General features: G+C 55.4%; 2 protein-coding genes across 2 annotated transcripts in view; one reads left to right on the top strand and one right to left on the bottom strand.

Moving 5' to 3' along the window:
• The window catches only part of NMNAT2 (nicotinamide nucleotide adenylyltransferase 2), a 25,370-nt gene extending 20,200 nt beyond the window's left edge, over positions 1-5,170 (top strand). The window contains exon 11 of the mRNA XM_084527556.1: positions 4-5,170. Coding sequence (XP_084383682.1) covers positions 4-106 — 103 coding nt within the window. The 3' untranslated portion in view covers positions 107-5,170. The remainder of the gene's footprint in view (positions 1-3) is intronic.
• LAMC2 (laminin subunit gamma 2) lies at positions 3,347-19,053 on the bottom strand. The gene is made up of 23 exons (XM_084527546.1): positions 18,889-19,053; positions 15,754-15,942; positions 14,883-15,012; positions 14,498-14,596; positions 14,123-14,259; positions 13,726-13,848; positions 13,265-13,454; positions 12,854-12,966; positions 12,332-12,550; positions 12,044-12,223; positions 11,300-11,533; positions 10,548-10,684; positions 9,876-10,029; positions 9,389-9,594; positions 9,018-9,097; positions 8,378-8,515; positions 8,050-8,194; positions 7,668-7,817; positions 7,017-7,131; positions 6,403-6,602; positions 5,644-5,802; positions 5,458-5,557; positions 3,347-5,248 (listed from the first exon to the last, which is right to left on the bottom strand). The coding sequence occupies exons 1-23, from the start codon at positions 18,959-18,961 to the stop codon at positions 4,998-5,000; spliced, it is 3,522 nt and encodes a 1,173-aa protein (XP_084383672.1). The 5' UTR covers positions 18,962-19,053; the 3' UTR covers positions 3,347-4,997.

Raw genomic sequence — 19,053 nt, 5'->3', positions numbered from 1 at the left:
CAGACTGGCCCTGCAGCATGGGGATGGACATGTCGTGGATTACCTCTGCCAGCCCGTAATTGACTACATCCTCAAGAGCCAGCTCTACATCAATGCCTCTGGCTAAGCACCTGAGGCCCTGCAGCAAGACAACCCTGTTGCCCCACGTCCCTACAGCTCTCCATCACACTTTTCTCTCTCTTTCTGTGTCTCCATCTCTCCCCACCCCATGGCCTCTCACTCCCGGCGCCGACGCTCCATAGTGCAGCAACATCTAGCGGCACAGCCCCGCAGGGAATGGTTTGGTCTCCTTTTTTTGGGGAACTGCCCTCCCCATCATGTGTGGGGAGGGAGGGGGACAGAGATGTGCTCAGTGTGCTCGGGGAAGGAGGCAGCTCTGGCACACCTCCCCCACACATGTCACTGGGAAATGGTCCCCCCAGTCCAACCTCCCAGCATGCTCAGAGCAGGGGCTTCCTCTTTGGCATCATCTTACCCTACTTAAGCTCAATACATCTAGGTGGACTTTTTTTTTTTTTTTTAATTAGTTGCAATGTCAGCCCCCTGGAGCTCTTGCCCCAGTGCCCTGCTTCCAAATGAATCCTGGTGGGTAGTGGACAGGTGTAACACAGCTGGTTCGGTGCCCCACCACAGGTGGACCTCCTCAGGCCAGCAGTAGGACAACCCAGACACCAAAATCCTTCTCTTGACCTTAAAAATTAAGGAGATGGTATTTCTGAAGGAGTAAACACTGTTGCCAAAGCATTACTTGCTGGAAAGTATGTCACGTCTCACCTTTCCTTGGCTGCCAGTGAGCCCAGCCCATCCCAAGGCAAGCGGAGCTGGGGTGAGGCTATACTCCAGCCCCCACATCAGAGGGGATGGCCCACAGCACCTAGACAGGGACCTGCCATTTCCAAGGCCAAGAAGTGTGGGAGAAAGAAGAGGGATGAAGCAGGAGGCAACCCAAAGCCACTGATGAGAATTGCCTCAGGCCTGGATGAGCTTCATGGAGACCAGGTCTTGCCTCATCCTCTAGCCTCCAGCTCTCTGTTTCTACCTGTAAACTCCCCCCTTTTCCCTTCACTCCAATCCTTGAAGAGTTTATTAAATTCATGATATTTTTGCCCTCCCAAAACTGGCTTTGGATACTCCACACATCCCCTGGGACAAGCCAGTCTCCTACTTTCACACCTGCGATGTGCCCTGTGTAACCTGCTCAGCCAAATGCCCCAAACCAGGGCAGGTAACATGGAGCAAAAGAAATTAAGTCCTGCAGAGACAAAGGTTACTGAAGTGGGATACCCTCCTGCTGGGTATGCCCAGGATGAAAGGAATCTGCTTCCCCTGATTGCTCAGCCTCATGGAAGGATGACAGCCGCAAGGAGGAAGGTACAGTCCTGCTCTACTCCTCACCTTCTCCCCTCCCTTTGCTCCTTCTAACCTTGTATCTCTAGTGTCTATAGCTCCTGGACCCATTCCCCAAAGACCTGGGCTGACGAGGCCTAGGGAACCCCCTGCCACAGCACACCTGCTCTCCATGATCCCCAGGGCAGCACTGTGACCAGCTGCTGCTCCCCAGCAAGGGCCAGTACTGTGCTGTCACACATGAAGGCTGAGACTCCTCCAGGGTGTTTCAGGGAAAGAGCTGAATTTACTTCTTCTTCCTTAAACTCTACAAAGAGTTGTGAGCTGGAAGCTTCAAAGACGGAAGCTTCAAAGATGAGACATTGCACTAAGCGTGGTGACCTGCTGGACACTGCAGTCCTCTGTGCTGTAAATCTGCCGCAGCCCGCTCCAGAGAAGGCAGCTGGCATCTCTGCAACAGCAAGTGACCTCGGGCAAGACAACATTGCCTGCAAACTCCAGGTCCTCACAGCGCACAGGGTTTCATGAGCAGCAGCTAGCAGCTCTGCAGAGAAGGGCCAAACCAGAGAGAGTGGCCAGAGCATGCAGGAATCAGCCCGCAGGGATGCCTCTGCTCCTGAGATGTCCTTCTGCTAGTTTGAGCTGCTAACTAACATCCTACCGAGCCCCTTAGCTAATGCATTGGGCAGGTACCCCTAGCTGGGTTTCTTGTCCATAAATACCCAATGTCTGTAAGCCAGTGGCTAGATTCCTCTAAATCCATCGTCCTCACTGTCCTGTGTGGTCAGTTTTTCAGCCTCTCCATCCTTTCAAACCCAGCACAGAAGTTATTCTAGACAACAGCCTCAGACATCACGCTCAGTTTTTAGCTCCAAGCTGGAGGAGAAAAAATAATGTTAGAAGCCAGCCTCCAACACACACACACACAAAGGGATTTTAACCTCTAGGAAAAGTGAAGCAGCTTTGAAGAGGGAGGAAGGATGGTGGATTTTAATGGTGGAAATGGGAAAACAAAAGAGGAGACACTAAGGAGTGAAGGTGGCACGTCTGAGAGCAAACTCAGATCCCCTTCTCCCTCCCTCCCTCAGGTACACGAGATGGGACGTGCGGGAAGCCAGCTGGCTTTCAATCTCATCGTGTTTAGGATGGCATGCCTTAGAGACATAGCGTTGTGATAGGGATGATGAATATATTCTGTCTTACTAGTCTTATCTACGCCTTCATGTATCTGCTCAGTAAAACTCACAGTACGGGGCAAGGATGGGGTGGGAGGGGGGTTTGTAACAGGTCAGTCAATGCTGGGATTGGTTTTGAAAACGGCTCTGGGTGGGTATGGGAAAGATCATCCCTCGAGATCCACGTAGATGGTGGGGAGGCGAGGAAGGGGGTGTCCAGCACATGGGTGGGGTGGGAGGAAGCTCTTGTGTTTGGGTCTTTGAATCTCCAATTTTAAAGTGTGATTTGCTGAAAGAGAAATGAACTTCAAATGCCTTTTGGAAAAAAAATAAAATGTGGGGGGAGGGGGGTGTTGAAGTTGCCATGCCACCGATATCACTTTTGTGAAAGGTTTTGGAGCCTAATTTTTTTTTCTTCTGTTGCTATATGAAGAAATTGGTCATTGACAAAAGAAAAGTCTTTATCAGCAAAATGTTTAAATTATGTAATAAACAAAAGAAAAGAAAAAACAGATGCTGCTGGTGTCGTCTTTCACCACTGCTGTGTCTTTTTAAACCAGTGCCAAGACAGAGTCAGTACAAGGAGTGCAAGCTGCTGGGAGAACTCATGGACATCCTCGCCAAAGCATGGCACTGGAGAAGATAAACCAGTAGGCTAGAGCCAGCCAAAAGTATTCATTATTTATTGGCCTCCTCCCTTTCAAAAACCCGACTCAAAAAAGAATAAAGTTGGCTCTGTAATACCTGTCCTATCCTGTACAACGGGAGAAGGAAAACATGCCAAAGGCAAGAATATTGCTTAAATACAAAGACAACACAGACAATTACTCAGTATACCTTTATCAAGCAAAAGCACAGGCACTGCTTTACCAGAGAATCAGAGCTAACGGGGTGGGTGAGTCCCCCAGCACGTCCTCCTCTGCCCATAGCCGCCTCCTTCACCACTATGCAGGTCAGGGGTCTTCAGCAGGGCTGAGCAGCACCTGAGAGCTCCCCCAAATGGCCTCTAAAGGAAGCTGGAAATAGTGGCAGAAGGGAGGTGGGCCCACAGGAAAGCAGCAGGTGGCTGAAGGGAGGATCGCAGGCTTCTGCTACTCCACGCTCTGCTCAGAAAAGACTTATGGCAGAAACAACCTGTGCACCAGTACTCAGGACTAGTGCCCTTTGGGAAACATCCCACACCACACTTGAGGAAGGGGAGGGATCGGGCAGCACCAAACCAGAAGTGGAGAAACATTCAAGCTATTTTCAGTATTCTAAAACAGATCAAATTAAAGTGCTGGCACTGCAGCAAGGATGGGACTGGGCTCTCAGATGCCAACGTTTTGGCTGATTCCCCCAGAGAAAGCTCCTGTTCCTGGGACAAGTGCCTCAGCTCCTGAGTGCCTGTGCAGAGGGGAAACAACCTTGCTTTTCCTGGGCACATCCAGGGAGCTGCCTGGTACCAAACTGACCGGTCACAGAAGGGAAAGTTGTGCTTGTGTGCCTGTGTGTGATGGGCTGCTAGGGAGACCCATGTTTGCCCAGAAGGAGCTTTGACAAAAACCCATTCCTCAAGGACTTTGGGACACAAAAAGAAAGGGTGTCCTTTCCTCTTTGCTGAAGGGGACAGGTGGAGCAGAGGAAAGACTTTCCACTTCAGAAGCCCCAGCAGTCCCCTCCTCCACTGACCTGCTAGTACAGGATCCCCTCCTTCCTCCATCTAGCATATCACCCCGAGCTCCAAGCCAACTGGCATCATTTTCTTTCCCCTCTGTTCTGCCTGCCTGCAATGCATGGTGGAAGACCTGCAGCTTTATGAAAGGGGTCAGCAGCAGCATCTGATGCTGAATCTCTAAGACACACTAAAAAAACACACCAGGACTATTTCCAGCAAGGCCAGTACTGGGCAAGCTGGGAGGAGAGAGCCATGAGAAGCATCACCAGTGCCGTGGCTCAAACCTCATCCCAGCTTCCACTTCACACTGCTCAGTCCCTACCTGCTGAGCTCCAGAAAGTGAGGAAAAGCCCCACAAAGAGCACAAGGAGGTGGCAGCGGTGTGAAAAGCAAGGAAAGGGCCTTCAGTCCTTCTGTGTGTACCAGACAAGGAGAGGGGATCCAAAGGGGTTGGAGAACCTCTCAGCCCTGAGCTTCAGGCTCAGAACATGACCATGCAAACTCCCCAGGCTGGCACCAAGCAACCCCCCCCCTGCACCTCAGAGAACTGTGGAAGGAATGGGCTTCTTGGTCAGCAGCACCTTCACACAAGCAGGTGTCTCCTTCCTCCTGAAATTGAGGGACGGATTATTTTGAAAATCAGGGACTCTCCCGGGCCAGTGTGACAAGACGAACTTCAGCTGCTATGCTAAACTCGAGTGTAAAGTTTAGTTTGACACAAGTCCGACACAGCTGATCCTGCCAGGCCTGGGGAGAGCAGCTGGGCCAGGCTCTCCCACCTTCAGCCGGGCTCAGGCTGCAGCCTTCCTGGAGCTGGCTCAAGGTAATTCAATGGCTTTTGTGTTGTAGCAGCCAGGAGGAAGACTTCTCTGGATGTCCTCCAGGTTCTTAATATCTGCTAGGATCTCATCAATGCTCATGTCCAGTTTCTGTACCCGGACCTTCTGCAGCGTGGCTCTTTGCTCCAGCTCTGACATCTGTATCTTCAGCCGGTTGGTTTTGGTTTTGGCTTTACCAAAATTCAGCTCAAGCTGCTTCAGGCCTTCTTCATCCACAGCACCAGGCTGGTCTGTTGCACGGGAGGGAAACAAGGAATAAGTAACCATGGGTGGAGGCTGAGGACTAGCTCCTCCTAGATACTTCAGCTTTACCCTGCTCTCCAGCCAATTTACAGGTGCCATCTGAGGCAACTTCCCACAAAACACTCGGCACCCCTATGCAGAGCTCAGTGGTGGCCTGATTTGAACTACACGGTTACAGCAACATTGCAAAACCTACTCATCAGATGCAGCAGCTCCTCCAGGGCGCTTAGTGTCTCCTGCACAGCCACCTCTGCCTGGTCAGCCTCATAATGGACGCTTTGAGCTTCCTGAGCTGTCTGAAGAATGCAAGGTGGAAGCTGTAAAGCAGTCTTGCCCAAATGTCAGCAGGGAAGGGGACAAGGTGTGGGAGCCAGGGACCCACCTCGCGTATCATAGCGGTATCCGCCTCAACCTCTGACATCTTGCCCTTGAATTCTCCATCCACTTCTTTGGCCTCGTGCTGCAGGGCTGCCACTGCCTTCTCCAGGGCAAGAACACCGTCAGCCGTTTTGTTGGCCTCCAGCTTCAGCCGTGTGAGCTCCTACAGAAGGGAAAGGCATTTTGCTCAGGGGCAGAGCATGGCTGGAATCACTCTGGGTGTACCCAGGCGTGGAGCTGGTGGGAACTGGGTCCTTCCAGGGACCCTGGGACCCAAATTATCACAGGTTCTCCTGCGTCCTTCATGTGCTCTCACCAGCTGGTGCAGACAGTTGTTTGTATGATAAGGGCTCAGCCCATCTGGCACACGCTGGTGAGTCCCTGGGGAATTACAACATGCAGTTTGGGTGTCAGACCCAAAAGCACCAAACCTGGGATCTCATCAGCCTGTCAGCAACTCCGGCCGTGGCAGTGACAGGCAAGGGCTCAGGGTGAAAAATCCCCTTGGTCACCAAGAGGTGGCTACAGAAAGATGCTACAGAGATCCCCATGGGACAAATTTGCCTGCAGAGATCCTCATGCACCCACTCTTTTCCAGCTACCTCAGGTATCTCTGCACAATCCACTATAGACAAAAGTCAACAAAAAAGCCAATGCATCACATCCACCACACAGACCACAGGGGTCACCAGCCATCTCCTCCTCCACGGTTTGTCCTTCCAAACCTCTTTTTGTCAACAATAGCACCAGGGCTTGTCCTCACCTGCTGGATCCCCATGGTGATTTCCTTCGCTTCTCCTGCTACACTGCTGGCTGCTTTGGATTCAGAAGCAGCATTGCCCAGGATGGTTTCGGCTCGGTCTGTCTTCTCCCTGGCACTTGCTACCATGCTGCTGATAACTGGAAGCCTCCTCATAGCATCTTCAGCTTCCCTTCTCTTGTCATCTGCTTGCAGGTTAAACTCTAAAGGAAATGCACATCAGCATGAAGTGGCATTACCTATGTGAGAACTCATGAGGGGGAGAAAAGGAAAGGTTTTCCTCCTGGCTTGGCCTGGTTTAGACTTCTCTCATCTTCCACAAAGTCTGCCCACAATGGCGACAGCACAGGTAAGAAAGGAGGAGAGAAGCAATTGCCAGAGAGGATCTGCTACAGGTGTTTGCTCCTTCTCACGAGCTGCTGGTCTGGTGGGGGCACTGGGACAGTCACCAGGCACTGGGCATCATGTCCCCACCACAGACACGGTGCAGAGCAGCACATGGTGCTCTGAGGACGTCTCTGAGGACATTTCTGGCAGAGGCCACCTGCAGCCCACTGAGCGTGTTCAGCTGTAACACGGAACTTGGGGGGAGGAAGAGGTCAGGAGCACAAGGTTACCCCGCAGGCTCTTCAGGATCTGCTCCACTTCATAAAAGGTGGCGTTGCCGGCACTCACGGCTTGCAGGGCTGTAGTCCTGGCGAGGTTGGCTCGGGACAGCAACTGGGTCAGCATCTGTGACAGACCGAGGGGACACAGTGAGGTGAAGGACATGGCACAGGAGCATCAGATGGTCCCAGGGCAGTCACAGGAACCACAGCAGCAGCCTGCAAGGAGCTGTGCTGAGAGAGAAGACTGCAAGCCCATTCCCAAATGCCTGCTGTTTCCCCTGAACCCAGGTTACCACAGCCTGATCTATCAGCAGAGGCTTGCGTGAGTGCTCCTCACCCAGCTCAAGCCACCGTGAGCCACCTTAGCTCCGGTTTGTCCTGGAGCAGGTCCCTAACCTGCCTCACGTGGAGGAGGTGTGCTAAGGAGAGCCTGCAGCAGCAGCTCTGAGCACATGGTGGCATCTCACTCCAGCTCTGGCAGAACCAGAAGAAGGTGGGACCAACCCCAATGGGCTGTGTTTGGGGAAATGTGCCACCTGCAGCACGGCAGAGTGACATCCAGCCCCTTTGGAGCACAGGGGAGGACAGCACGTAGTAACTGCAACACAAGGGACACGCCACCTGCAGCTCAAGCTCAAGGTGACTCAGTCAGTGCCTTACTGCTCTCTCGCCTTCTCCTCTCTGCAGCAGCTGCTTGATTTCTTCTTCCCAGTGGCCCGTGCGACTCTGCAGCTGCCTGTACTGTGCCATATACATGTCCACCATGCTCAGGAGAGCATTTGCATCCTTCTTCAGCTGGGTTGCCTCCCCCTGAAACACAAAGATGGGATCACTGCCTTGGGGGGGCTCAATGTCACCCTGTTGCTCACAGGGAGCTGTGGCAAGCAGCGATGGATGCTTGTACCACAGCCAGCTGCAGGAGCAAAAGGGTGAGGAGTGGGACAACCAGGGCCCAGCTGAGATGGGGTCCTGGAACGGGATGAGCTGGTGGAGGGGCAGGATGAAAGGGGATGGCTTGGCACGTCAGGATCAAAGCCCTCACCTCAAAGGACCCGAAACTGGTCTTCATCAGGTGGGAGAGGGAGCTGAGGAGCATCAGGCTGCTCTGATAAGCCTTGTCTGCCTCAGAGGCTGTCCTGTCAGCCTCAGCATCCAGACCTCCAGACAGTGACTTCAGCTCCTCATACCTGCGCAGATACAATGTGTAAGACTAAACCCAAGGACTGAAGTCAAGTCCTACCGTCCTGCCTCCAGCTGCATGTTTCTGAAACATAGCTGAGGAGGCAGAGGTGGGGACACAGAGGGTTGGACACCCCTCTCCTCCATCCCGCAGCCCCTCTCCCCCCGCTGAGACACAGCCGGCAACTTACTTCTGGAGCAGCCCTTGCAGGGAGCCAGAGGCTGCTGCCTCCCCACTCACAGCCATGCGCACCAGCTCCAGCGCCTGCTGCGAGTCGCCCTGCGCCGCCTTCGTGGCTTGCTCGATGATGTTGGCTGCTTGCATGTGGCTGAAAAGCACAGGAGGAGCCTTGTGAGAAGAGCTTCCCCCCCCCAAGTTTCTTCCATAGATTTCCTTTGCGGTTTTATCCAGAGGTGCTGGATCAGGCTCTCCCAGGAAATGTCATTTGAGAAGGGGACCTGCACCTTGGGATCAGCTGCTTCGCTTGTCTCTCTTGCATCTCCCCAGGGCAGAGGAGCACCAGAGGAACAGATAGATGCTGCCTGTTCCAGCTGGATGCCCACGGGCCAAACTCTGACCAGGAGTTTGACATCAACCAAGCTCTGACCAGGAGTTTGACATCAACCAAGATGCTTGTAAGACACACTGCCCAACATCACTCTCATGGAGGACACCAAAGGCAACCCAGCAGACATGTCTCCCCTGCTCCTGGACTTGTATGGAGCCCATGGGAGCTGCAGCATCAGGGCTAGGCAAGGCCACCAAACTGGGTCCTCCCATGTCCCCAGCAGGCTCTCGGTCCACTGCCAGCACCGCAAGGAGGGACTCACCTGTTGGCTAACCTCAGAGCCTCTTGGGCCAGGATCAAGAACTTGTTTGAGCCTCCAGGGAAGTGTGAAACTGGAATAGTCTGAGGAGAGAGGGAGAGAGGTGTGATCACTCTTTCCTGGCCTTGCATCCAATTCACCAGGGAGAAAAGCAGCTGTAGCATGCTAAACCTCCAGAGCCACCCAAAGACCCTTGCCTGCAGCTCTCCAGATCCCAGCCCTACAGAAAGAGCCAGTCCTATCCACCACAATTTCTTCTCTGCTCACAAAAAAAACACCATAACTGTAACACATCAAATTCTTGCTCTCTCCATGGACTTTTTCACCTGGTGGCTGGTCTGAACTAAGAGTGTGTCACACCAAGGTGCTCTTACCACTCGACCCAGGGTGGCTCCACTTCGGTCCAGGTCCAGCCTGGCTCTCTCCAGCAGCTGCCTGGTGTCCTCCACCTGCCTCTCATACTGCCTGCTGAGAGACCTCAGCCTCTCCACCGTCGCCTTGGTATCATCCAACTGGCTCTGGCAACTGGACCCTTGTCCCTTCATCCTGGTTACACGGCTTTCCAGAGATCTGTCGGAGGCTGGGAAGAGGAAAGAGGGAGGCAGTGGCTTAAATGAAGTGCAAAAAGGCAGGGACAGCAAAACCACACTGTGATACGACACAGGTTGCCCCTTCCCTTGGACTCTCAGTGGTCCCATGCCATGGACATGCTCAGGGAAGCACACAGAGCTGCCCCAGACTGTCATCTCCTGAACGATTTCTCTCAAGAGACAAATGTCCTCTCCACGGAGGCACCCCCAGAAGCTGCTCCCTCCCGGCCTACTCCTCCAGCCCTGTCTGATGGCAACCCTTGTGTGGTACCTTGCAGGCTGAGAGCTTCTCCAAGGATGGCCTGCAACGTCTCCTCAGCCAGCTGCATCTTCCTCTCCAGCTCCTTATCCATGACCCCGCCGCCAGCTTGTGCCTCTGAGAAAAGCAGCTCCAGTTCCTGCAGCTGCTGCAGGTACAGGTCCACCTGCAAAACACAGAAGGTCATCAGTGCATGGCCACCAAACCTGTGGTGGAGAGGCCAGGGCATGAGCCAGACCCACGGCATAGAAATATGGAGTGAGGAGTTGTTTTATTAGGTGAACACTGCTTGCTGTGGGCACAGCAGGCCAGCAGCTCTAGGTCATCGTTTTTTTCATCAGTTGAGTCAGATGCAAGCACAAACTTCAGGCACAGCCTGCAGAACCACCTTTCCCTCTTGTGGGGAACCCAGGGACAAGATGCTTGAGGGTAACTGTATCTTTGCATTCATTTCAGTGCAAAGCCTCTCATTTCTGCTCAGCTGCTGCCTTGCTGATCACAGACATAACAAGGGCCACCGTGAAGAGCCAGAAGGACCACAGCATCAGGGCTTCACCTGCTAACAGCTAGACTGAGACAACGACTGGGCTCTGCACCTCAGGGCTGGCTGCAAATCTGCTGCCTGGCTCTGTGCAGAGAGTGGCCTGCCCAGAGGGACAGACGGATGGACACAGGGACACCCACCTGGGCTTTCACCTGGCTATAGCAGGCTGGGCACTCGCTCTGCTCGCAGTCAGGGCCCTCAAAGCCAGGCTTGCAGATGCAGCTCCCATCACTCCGGCATGTCAGGGGCTCGGCCCCCACCAAGTTGCAGTTGCAGGCTGTGGAGCATGGCGACAGGTTAGAGTGGCCAAGGACCAGGACCTTCCCTGCTCCTTGCTCTGGGCACATCTTTCCACCCACTGCCTCTCCCTGCTTCCCTCTAACCTCGCTTTCCCACCGCTTGTCCACACGTGGGAAGTGTCCTAGGGAAGCCCCTAGGACACACATCAGCCCCCTCAAGGCACCCCATGCTCTGTCCCCAGGGCCCTGCCACCACTGGGGAGCATGCACCTCCTGCCCGTGCTGGAGAGGGAGATCTGCCTTGGGTAAGGCAGCTTGCCTTGGGTAAGCACTGCGAGCAAACACCCCTTGTCACCTCTGCCAAGGGCTTGGAGCACAGAACAAACACCAAAAGCCACGAGGCCAAAGTGCAAATGCACAGGGTCCATTAAACCTTCTTGCATGCCAGCATGGACTTTCTTATTCATCCCCGGTGGTGGTGCTCAGACCGTGTCCACCACAGGTTCACTCCTACTTGGCCCCAGGGTGCTGCTGTGTGGTTTTTGGGTGCCGCACGTACAGCCCCCTGCAGCCGTGGGCTCCAGCTTGATGAAACCTCCTGCACCCAGGCAGTGTCCTCGAGCACAGCCCCCCACCCATCCCTGTCCTCGTACCCTGGCACTTGTCGGCAGGGTTGGGGGCCAGGGGGTTCCCAAAGAAGCCGTCCTTGCAGCGGTCGCAGTAGAAGCCGGCTGTGTTGTAGATGCACTTGAGGCACTCGCCCGTCCGGCGGTCGCAGTTCCCCACGGCATTGGGCTCCACGTTGCCATTGCACTGGCAGGGCTGGCATGGCCGGGAGGCTGCAGGGTCTCCAAAGTAGCCGTCAGCACAGTACTCGCAGTTGGGCCCTGAGAAAGGCAGGGCGAGAAAAGCTCAGGGTGTTGGCCACAAACTGGAGGCCCCCAGCCTCCCTCGGCCCATGGGACGGGGACGCTGTGCCTGAAGGCTGCCACCTCCCATATGCCGAGTGCCCAATGAGCTCCTAAAAGCTGGGTGCAATGATTTTCCTTGGCGAGTCATGTCCTCCTGATCCCCTCCATCCCCATCAATCCTTTTCCCCATGTATTTTATCTGTTTGTACAGTAACTTGCCCAGGTGACTGCAGGAACAGCTCTGTTTATGTACAGCACATGCAGCTCCAGGGCAGGGCACGCACATTTGCACAGCCCTTGGCACGATGGGTGCTGGTGCTTTGCCTGAACACCAGGTTACCAGCAAGAGCAGCAGTGGGGTACACGGGTGGGGAAGCCTTGACGAGAAGACATGATTGCCCACCCAGCCCATGGACACCCACACCTCCACCTAAAGCACACGAAAACCCCTGGGGATGGACTAACAGACCAGAGCAAGGGCATTACCTGCAGCTCCAGGAGGGCAGTGGTCACAGACGACTTCTTCTCTGCCCAGCACCACCGAGCAGCCCTGGCCGTTGTTGCAGGGACATGCCCTGCAGCTGTGTGGGGGCCGGGGGTCTCGGTAGAAGCCGAATGGGCAGCTGATGCTGTTGCCCACATTTTCATCTCCCGAGTAGCATTCACCTGAGGGAGGAAGGACAGGGTATGGGACAAGCCTTTTGCTGTCACCCCGCCCAGCAGGACACCCTCTGTGAATCCGAGCACACACAACGTGCTCATGACTCCTCTTACCAGTGTCTGGGTCACAAATTCCTCCCCCTTGGCAACTGCAGGGCACGCAGATGCTGAACGGCCCCATGCTAGGAGCGTCTCTTCGGTAGCCAGCAGCACAGCTCTCACAGAACTGCCCCTGGTACCCATCGGGACACTGGCACCGCTCCACCCAGGGTGCGAGGATGCCGGCAGCAGGCTGTGCTGACACCAGGGTGATGTTGTCAATGTAGCCGGTGCCTGGTGGGAAATGCAGCAGCTCACCTGCAAGATCCTAGCTTGCTCTGCAAGCCCCCGCGTCTCTGCATCCATCTGCACACAGGCTGTGCTGCCAGACACAATGAGCAGGGGCAGGTGGACCAGAGCTAAGGTCTTGTTTTCCCCGCCCCACGGTTGTTGGCATCCTGCTAAAGCCCTTCATGATTTCATTTGGCCTGTGTTATGACATGTTTTTCTTTGTTAAACACCATTTAACATGGCTGTCTCCAGCTGGAGACTTGTCTGCAGCAAGGAGAGCTAAGCCTTGTGGCTCCCTCCACTTACTGTACTCCCCAAAGGTGGCTCGGATCCAGAGGGCCGTCAGGTTCCCCAGCAGCCTGCGATATTCAAAGTAATTCAGCCTGGGGCTCCACTTGCTGCTGGGGTGCTCATCCAACCTGTGCACGGGACCAGGTAGAAGCTGTGTTGAATACCATGAGCTGTCCCAGCTGCTCTTTCCCATCTCCCTCCTGTGCCCAAAGCACCAGGGGACAACCTCCACTGGCACAACTGGCACCAAGCGAAGCCCCCATCCCGACTCAGGACAGATCCTACCACCCTCTCACCCTCATCCTTGTCCACGAGGAGAGATGCACGGAGCACCAACCCAAACCACGTAAGCCTGGCCACCTCTGAGGGACCTTAGCTAGGTCCCTGAGCTCCCCAAGCTCACCCTGCCCAAATCCTGAGCTTCACCTGAAGGTGTACGTCTGGCTGACGCCACAGGGCAGGATCTTCCCGGGAGGCAAGAAGGGGGCAGTGACTCGCAGGCCAGCTCCTTCCAGGACCACGTCGTGTGGGGAGGGCTGCTGTCCCCCTCGGTCCAGGCGGTAATCAAAGGAGAGCACCTGACCGTAGCTCAGCTGCTGGTTCCCAAGGAATTTGGCTGCAAATGGAAGCAGGGAAGAGGACAGGAGGGAAGGAATTACAGGCTTAAAGTTTTGCTTTCCTCTGGAAGGCACACTCTGCAGGGTCAGACCAAGCAGCACTGCAATGGCTGACCCCAGCATCACCTCTCAGGGTGGGGAAGCACTGGGGATGTCACCTCCCTGCCCCAGGATGGTCCCTTCACTCTGCCCATGCCACCTCCTTCCCCAGCCCCACCGACCCCTGTGGGTCACCCCTTTCTGCCTCGATCAGCTGGGCTCCGTGCATACCAGGTGCCACAAAGTAGAGCGCTTCCCATGTCCTCGCTGCTATGAACACGTCCTGGTGGCGTGGAGACCACTGGAGCTCAGCTGGGTACCCATTCTCGTGGACCCCTGTCCAGCCTTCTGCACCTGGAGGGCAAGCACAGAGGAAGCACCCCCAGTCAGAGACAGGGAAGGGTGCTTCCAGCTCTCCAGCATCTTCTGCAAGCTGCATCTTTCAAAAAAAAAAACAATTCTGGTTTGTCTTGACCTGCTTGTGTCCACACCCTGCTTGTACCCACACCAGCAACCTCTTTGACAGCAGCTGGAAACTCCAGGGCTCCTCCGGTGACTAAAGGGCAGGAGGGTGGCAATGACCCCCCCCCCCCGCACAACAGCCCTGGGGCTGCAGGGATGGCCTCACCTTGCTGGAAGCTGGAGGTGATCCTGTGGACACTGTAATTCTCAGCGCTGACACATGAGGACGAGTGTCCGTAGCAGAAACACGGTGAGCATCCTGCTGGGTTTCTGGCATCCAAGTTATAGAAGTTTGGTTTGCACCTGGAAAAGAAAGGCTACAATGCTCACATGGTTTTCCTCCTCTCCCTCCCACGCTCAGCCTGCTGTAGGGCACAAACCTGCACACAGCAAACTCAACCAACCCTCTGAAGACAGCCGTGTGCACCCACTGCTGCCTTTCAGGGCTGCCCCCAGGCCAGGGCAGCAGGGCAGGCATCTCCCCTCCCGCAGGGGGGCTTGGTGAGCAGCTGGGAGCGGGGATGAGCCCCCTGTCACCCACCTGTCGCAGCGCTCACCAGCAGTGCCAGCCTTGCAGACGCAGCGGCCCGAGCTGCACTCCCCTGTGCTGCCAGCTGGGTCACAGGCACACTGCAGGCTCCTGCAACGGGGACAGCAGGGAAACCACAATTACCTCCAGATCCACAGGAGGCTTGGTGCCGCAGAGCACTGGTCATACAAGACACCAGAGAATCCCCCCTCTCCCCCCAGCTGGACCAGGGTGGGGCACAACGAGTAGGAGGAGGCTGCAGCACTGATGGTGCAGCACTGACCAAGAGGCACTTCCAAAGGTGCCTAACACGTGAAGGGGGCTGGTCCTGGAGGGGTCTGGCCCTGGAGGTGGTCCCCATGGCTGTCCCCACACATGGCCGGCCGCCAGCACTTACTGCCCGTGTCTCTGGCACCCGGCCTCGGAGAAGGAGTGGAAGCCCGGCTGGCAGCGGTCGCACTTCTCGCCCATCACGCCGGGTTTGCAGCTGCAGCGGCCGTCACTGTTGCACTGAGGGCTGAGGGAGCCTGGATGGAGGAGCTGAGTTGGATTTTTCCACTCAAAGCAACCCAAAGCATGGGGTGTCCCCCCTGCTCTCTCTGCTTGCCACCTATTTTTCGTGTTTGTGGGAGTGCCCAGGGCATCATTTCTCCTTAAAACTGCAGCAATGTGAAAAGCAGGCAGAGGAACTGGGGCCGGGGGGACTGAAGCTTTCCACCCACCCCACAGCTGGTGGCCCTTTGCAACATGTCCTGTCCCCAGGTGTGATGCTCTGAGCTCAGGAATTAGCCTTTCACTTTTACAAGTGGGAGGCACAGGGCAGACCTGGCCACAGTGCAGCCTTTTTGGGGGCTTGTTGGTGGGCCATTCTTCCTCTCTGTTCTCTTTCCCTCCTCCCACCATCCACAAGCTCTGCTAGGGCTACTGAGCCAAGCCTTGCACAAGTGCGAATGCACTCGATGGAGTTGGGCATCACCAGAGGAACCTCCCGGGGACCACGCGGAGAAGAATAGGGAGTAAGACCCAGAGAGGCATCAGGGTGTTTTGCTGGGACCTCTCCATCTCTCCCTTCTTCAGGGACAAGGAGTGGGATCCAATGTCCCTGATTCCCCTCCAAGGACTGCCCTGCGAGCACCATGCTCCACAACCAGCAAGGGGCACCAACCTCGGGTTCTTTAGGGCTGGAAAATGTAGCAGAAGCTCAATAAGCAAACTCTTTAGGCCTCCCTAACCCCACCGCCCTGTCAGCCCCGGTGGTGGCCCCATACCCTGGGGGTGGCAGCGGCAGGGCAGGCAGCAGTCCCCGTTGTGCTGGCGGAAGTATCCCTCCTTGCAGCGCTCACAGCGGGGGCCCTCGGTGTTGCCCAGGCAGCCGAGGCAGCGGTACCCGTTCCCCGTCTCCATCAGCAGGTGCCAGTCAAAGACGCACTGCCTGGACATCCCATTGCAGTCGCAGGCTGGGGAGAAGAAAAGAGGAGGTTAGAGGGAAGGGCACTGACTGTGAAGCTTGCCTGTGACCTGAGGAACAAGTCCAGGCCACACAAATCTCCCAAAATGGGCTTGGTGATGCTCTCAGTCCCATCCTAGAGAGTTACCAGCCACGGCCATGGGAGGCCATGCTCCACGGTGGAGAGCTGTGCCACCAGCACAAGGCATGCTTTGCTGCCAGTTATTTCCAGGGCAAATATGGGAGGGCATCAAGCAATGTTTTATGCTTGCTCGACAGCTGAACGTTTATTGGTGCACCACATTCAAGGCTCCGAAAGGGGGAGGCAGGTGGGATGAGAGCTGCTGTGGACAATGCAACCTTGCTGAAAAGGGACTTGTGGCCAAGGCAGTGCTGTCTTCCCATCTGTCCGCTTGCTCCGAGGGAAAGTGGGGCCACCCAGGTCACCTCCAGCAGGACCCAAGCCCCTGCAGCACAGCCTGGCCCCAGCCTTGCCCCCAGCCCCCAGCCGTCTTACTGCAGAGTGTCTCAGTTCAGCAGCATCACCAACTAGAGCAGCTGAGGTTGGGAATTCTCCCTGGCAAAGACAGGCAGCAGAAGGACATGACCTGAGGGATGAAGCAGGATGCTCAAGGATGCAAAGCCTGCTGAGGAGCTGCTCCAAGATGCCCTGGTGCTGCCCACAAAGGTCCGTCCCAAGCTGGCTTCCACCTAGTGCCCTCAGCAACTGAAGACCTCTGTCCCCCCCACCCCGGGGCCCCTGCCATTCCTGGGCCAAGGCTGAGCCTGCAGGCCCACTGCCAGTGCTGACAGATGCCCTCGGATGCCCATCAGCACTCGTGTACCTGAGCAGCACGTTCAGCCCAGCCTGATACTGAGAGGAACGCAAACAGGGACAGAGCTTTCCTAGCTCCAGCAAGTGTGGCTCTTGGTCTAGCCCTGCCACTGGGAGCCCAACACCCAGCAGCAGTTCCACTGCCCAGCCTGCTGGGGACACCTGCAGGAGCCCGAGTCCTGCCTTGGTCGGTGTGGAAGAAACGCCCAAAGCCTCAGTAAACAATCTCCAGTGACCAAAGGGCAGAAACGATTAAAAAAAAAAAAAAAATCTCCAAAAGAAGCACCGTGGTATTCTGTTTCCCAAGGTATTTGCACTCACCTGCAGGCTGTGACTGCTTGGTGCCTGTCCCCTCCCCTCCATATTAAAGCATTTAACCCCACCCACACCTCGCCCTGCACAATCCAGAGGATTTAACGATCCAGAGGATTTACCAGCGTGCCAAATCACAGCTCCCCAGGGAAGGAAAGCCTGTTCTCAGGTCTTGCTCCAAGGCTGAAGCATGTTGAGAACTGACTCCCAGCCTTGGCACGGATTCAGGGCTGGCTAACAAGAAGCTGTTCACAATGCTACTGCAGGTCGGTGCCATGGCCTCACCGCTGCTGCTGGTCTTCTCCTGGGGCCTGGCGGGCTTTGGCAGGCCGAGCGTTATCACAGGCAAAGCAAGATGGAGCGGGCTTGAAGCCAAGGACAGGAGCTGCTCTGCAGCCGGCTGCCCCAAGGCTCTACCCACAGATTTCTTCAGTGCCGCATTGGGATGAGGGAGGTCTGGGGCATGCATCCAGTAGGACCTCGCTCCCCAAGCTTCCACCCAGCAGAAAAAAAAAACATGAAAAATGTTTGGTTGCTGTGCTGACGTAAACCCCAACATGGGAAAGGCTTGGAGAAGGAGACAGTTCTTTCCAACGCAGCGAATAAGCACGCTGTGCCTTGGCTACAGACACTGCGCTGCCGACTTTGAGATGCATACATGTACCACAGCAGCCAGCACCAGGCTAGAGACGTCAGCTTGTCTGCATGCTTGCTTTTGTAGGTACTCTGCAGCCCAGTAAGCTTCCATTGGATCTCCCCAAGCCAAGAATCGCAGCCAGGAGCCTCCAAGTCTTCGCTGAAGTCTTCAAACATCCATTGCCACCCAGAGGAGCTCAGTGCTGTAAGCCCCTCACCTTCCTTGTACACCCCAGCCCACCTCCACTCAGACAACCAAAGCCCTTTTTTCCTCCCTCATTTCCCAGTCCAAGGGTTGGAGAGCTGTGAGCCCCCTCCACCCTAGCTCATCCCTGTACCCTGGAGAATCTTAAACAGCCCCAACCAACACCCAGGGATGTGTGTGCTGCAGCCAAGGCAGCGAGCAGAGGCAGAAAATAAAAATCTCCATCGGTATTTTAGAACACAATTATGGCTGCTGTAGTAATTACCCAATTAGCAAGCAAACCAAATTAGGTCTGTCCTTTAAAAACGCACTCATTCAGCACTTTTTTCCCCTGTCATGTTCCACTGCACTTAAATGAAATCTGGTACCAAGGGACCTGCTTCAAACCCTGCAAGCCTACTTCCAAGCAGCAGTACTACAGAGAATCAAACAAAAACTGAGGCTGCTCAGCATTTATGAAGACTATGTAAAGAGCCAATTTTGGTCTTGAGGACTGCATGCATCCTGTGAGGCTCCAACTTGCACAAAACACAAACTCTGCAAGTGTTGCTGCTGGATCCTGGACACTTCCAGCTCTTCCTCAGGCTCAGCACACATGCTGGTTATCAGCAGCGGCAGGCAAACAAACCCCTTCCCTGTGCAATCCTCATGCTCACACCCAAATCCCACCCAGGCAGCCAAGCTTTCCTCAGAAAGCAATAAAGTAATTACACCCAAACACGTTTCTCAAAAGGGATGCTGGTAAAAACCGGTCTAGGTGGTCACAGGAATTTAGCTCCAGAGAAAGCCTGAGGAGAAGCACCGTCAGGTGTGGGCTTAACCCCAGCAGCAGGAGGGGAGAGCGTGGCCCGGCAGAAGAGCACTGCTGGACCCTAAGAGCTCCACATTCCCGGGGCTGGCAGCAAAGCTGCCAGCAGGACAGCTTTCCAGCCCCAGAGCGGACCTCCCCAGCCCCCTGAAAGCCTCACCTTCTCCTCCTTCGGTGCTGAGGGCTGCAAGCAGTGGGGACACTGCCAGGACCACGAGCCAGCACCTGGCCATCGCCACAGCCCTGTGGCAGGCGCTGGGCACGCAAAGCCCCAGTTCCAGGCTGCTGCACTCAAGCTCTGTTCTTATTTGTGATCCCCCCCCAC

This window comes from Aythya ferina, assembly GCF_964211825.1.
Source record: "Aythya ferina genome assembly, chromosome: 8".
Classification (NCBI taxonomy): Eukaryota; Metazoa; Chordata; class Aves; order Anseriformes; family Anatidae; genus Aythya; species Aythya ferina.
The sequence above is the reverse complement of the archived record's forward strand: the minus strand, read 5'-3'. Positions and strand labels throughout refer to the sequence as shown.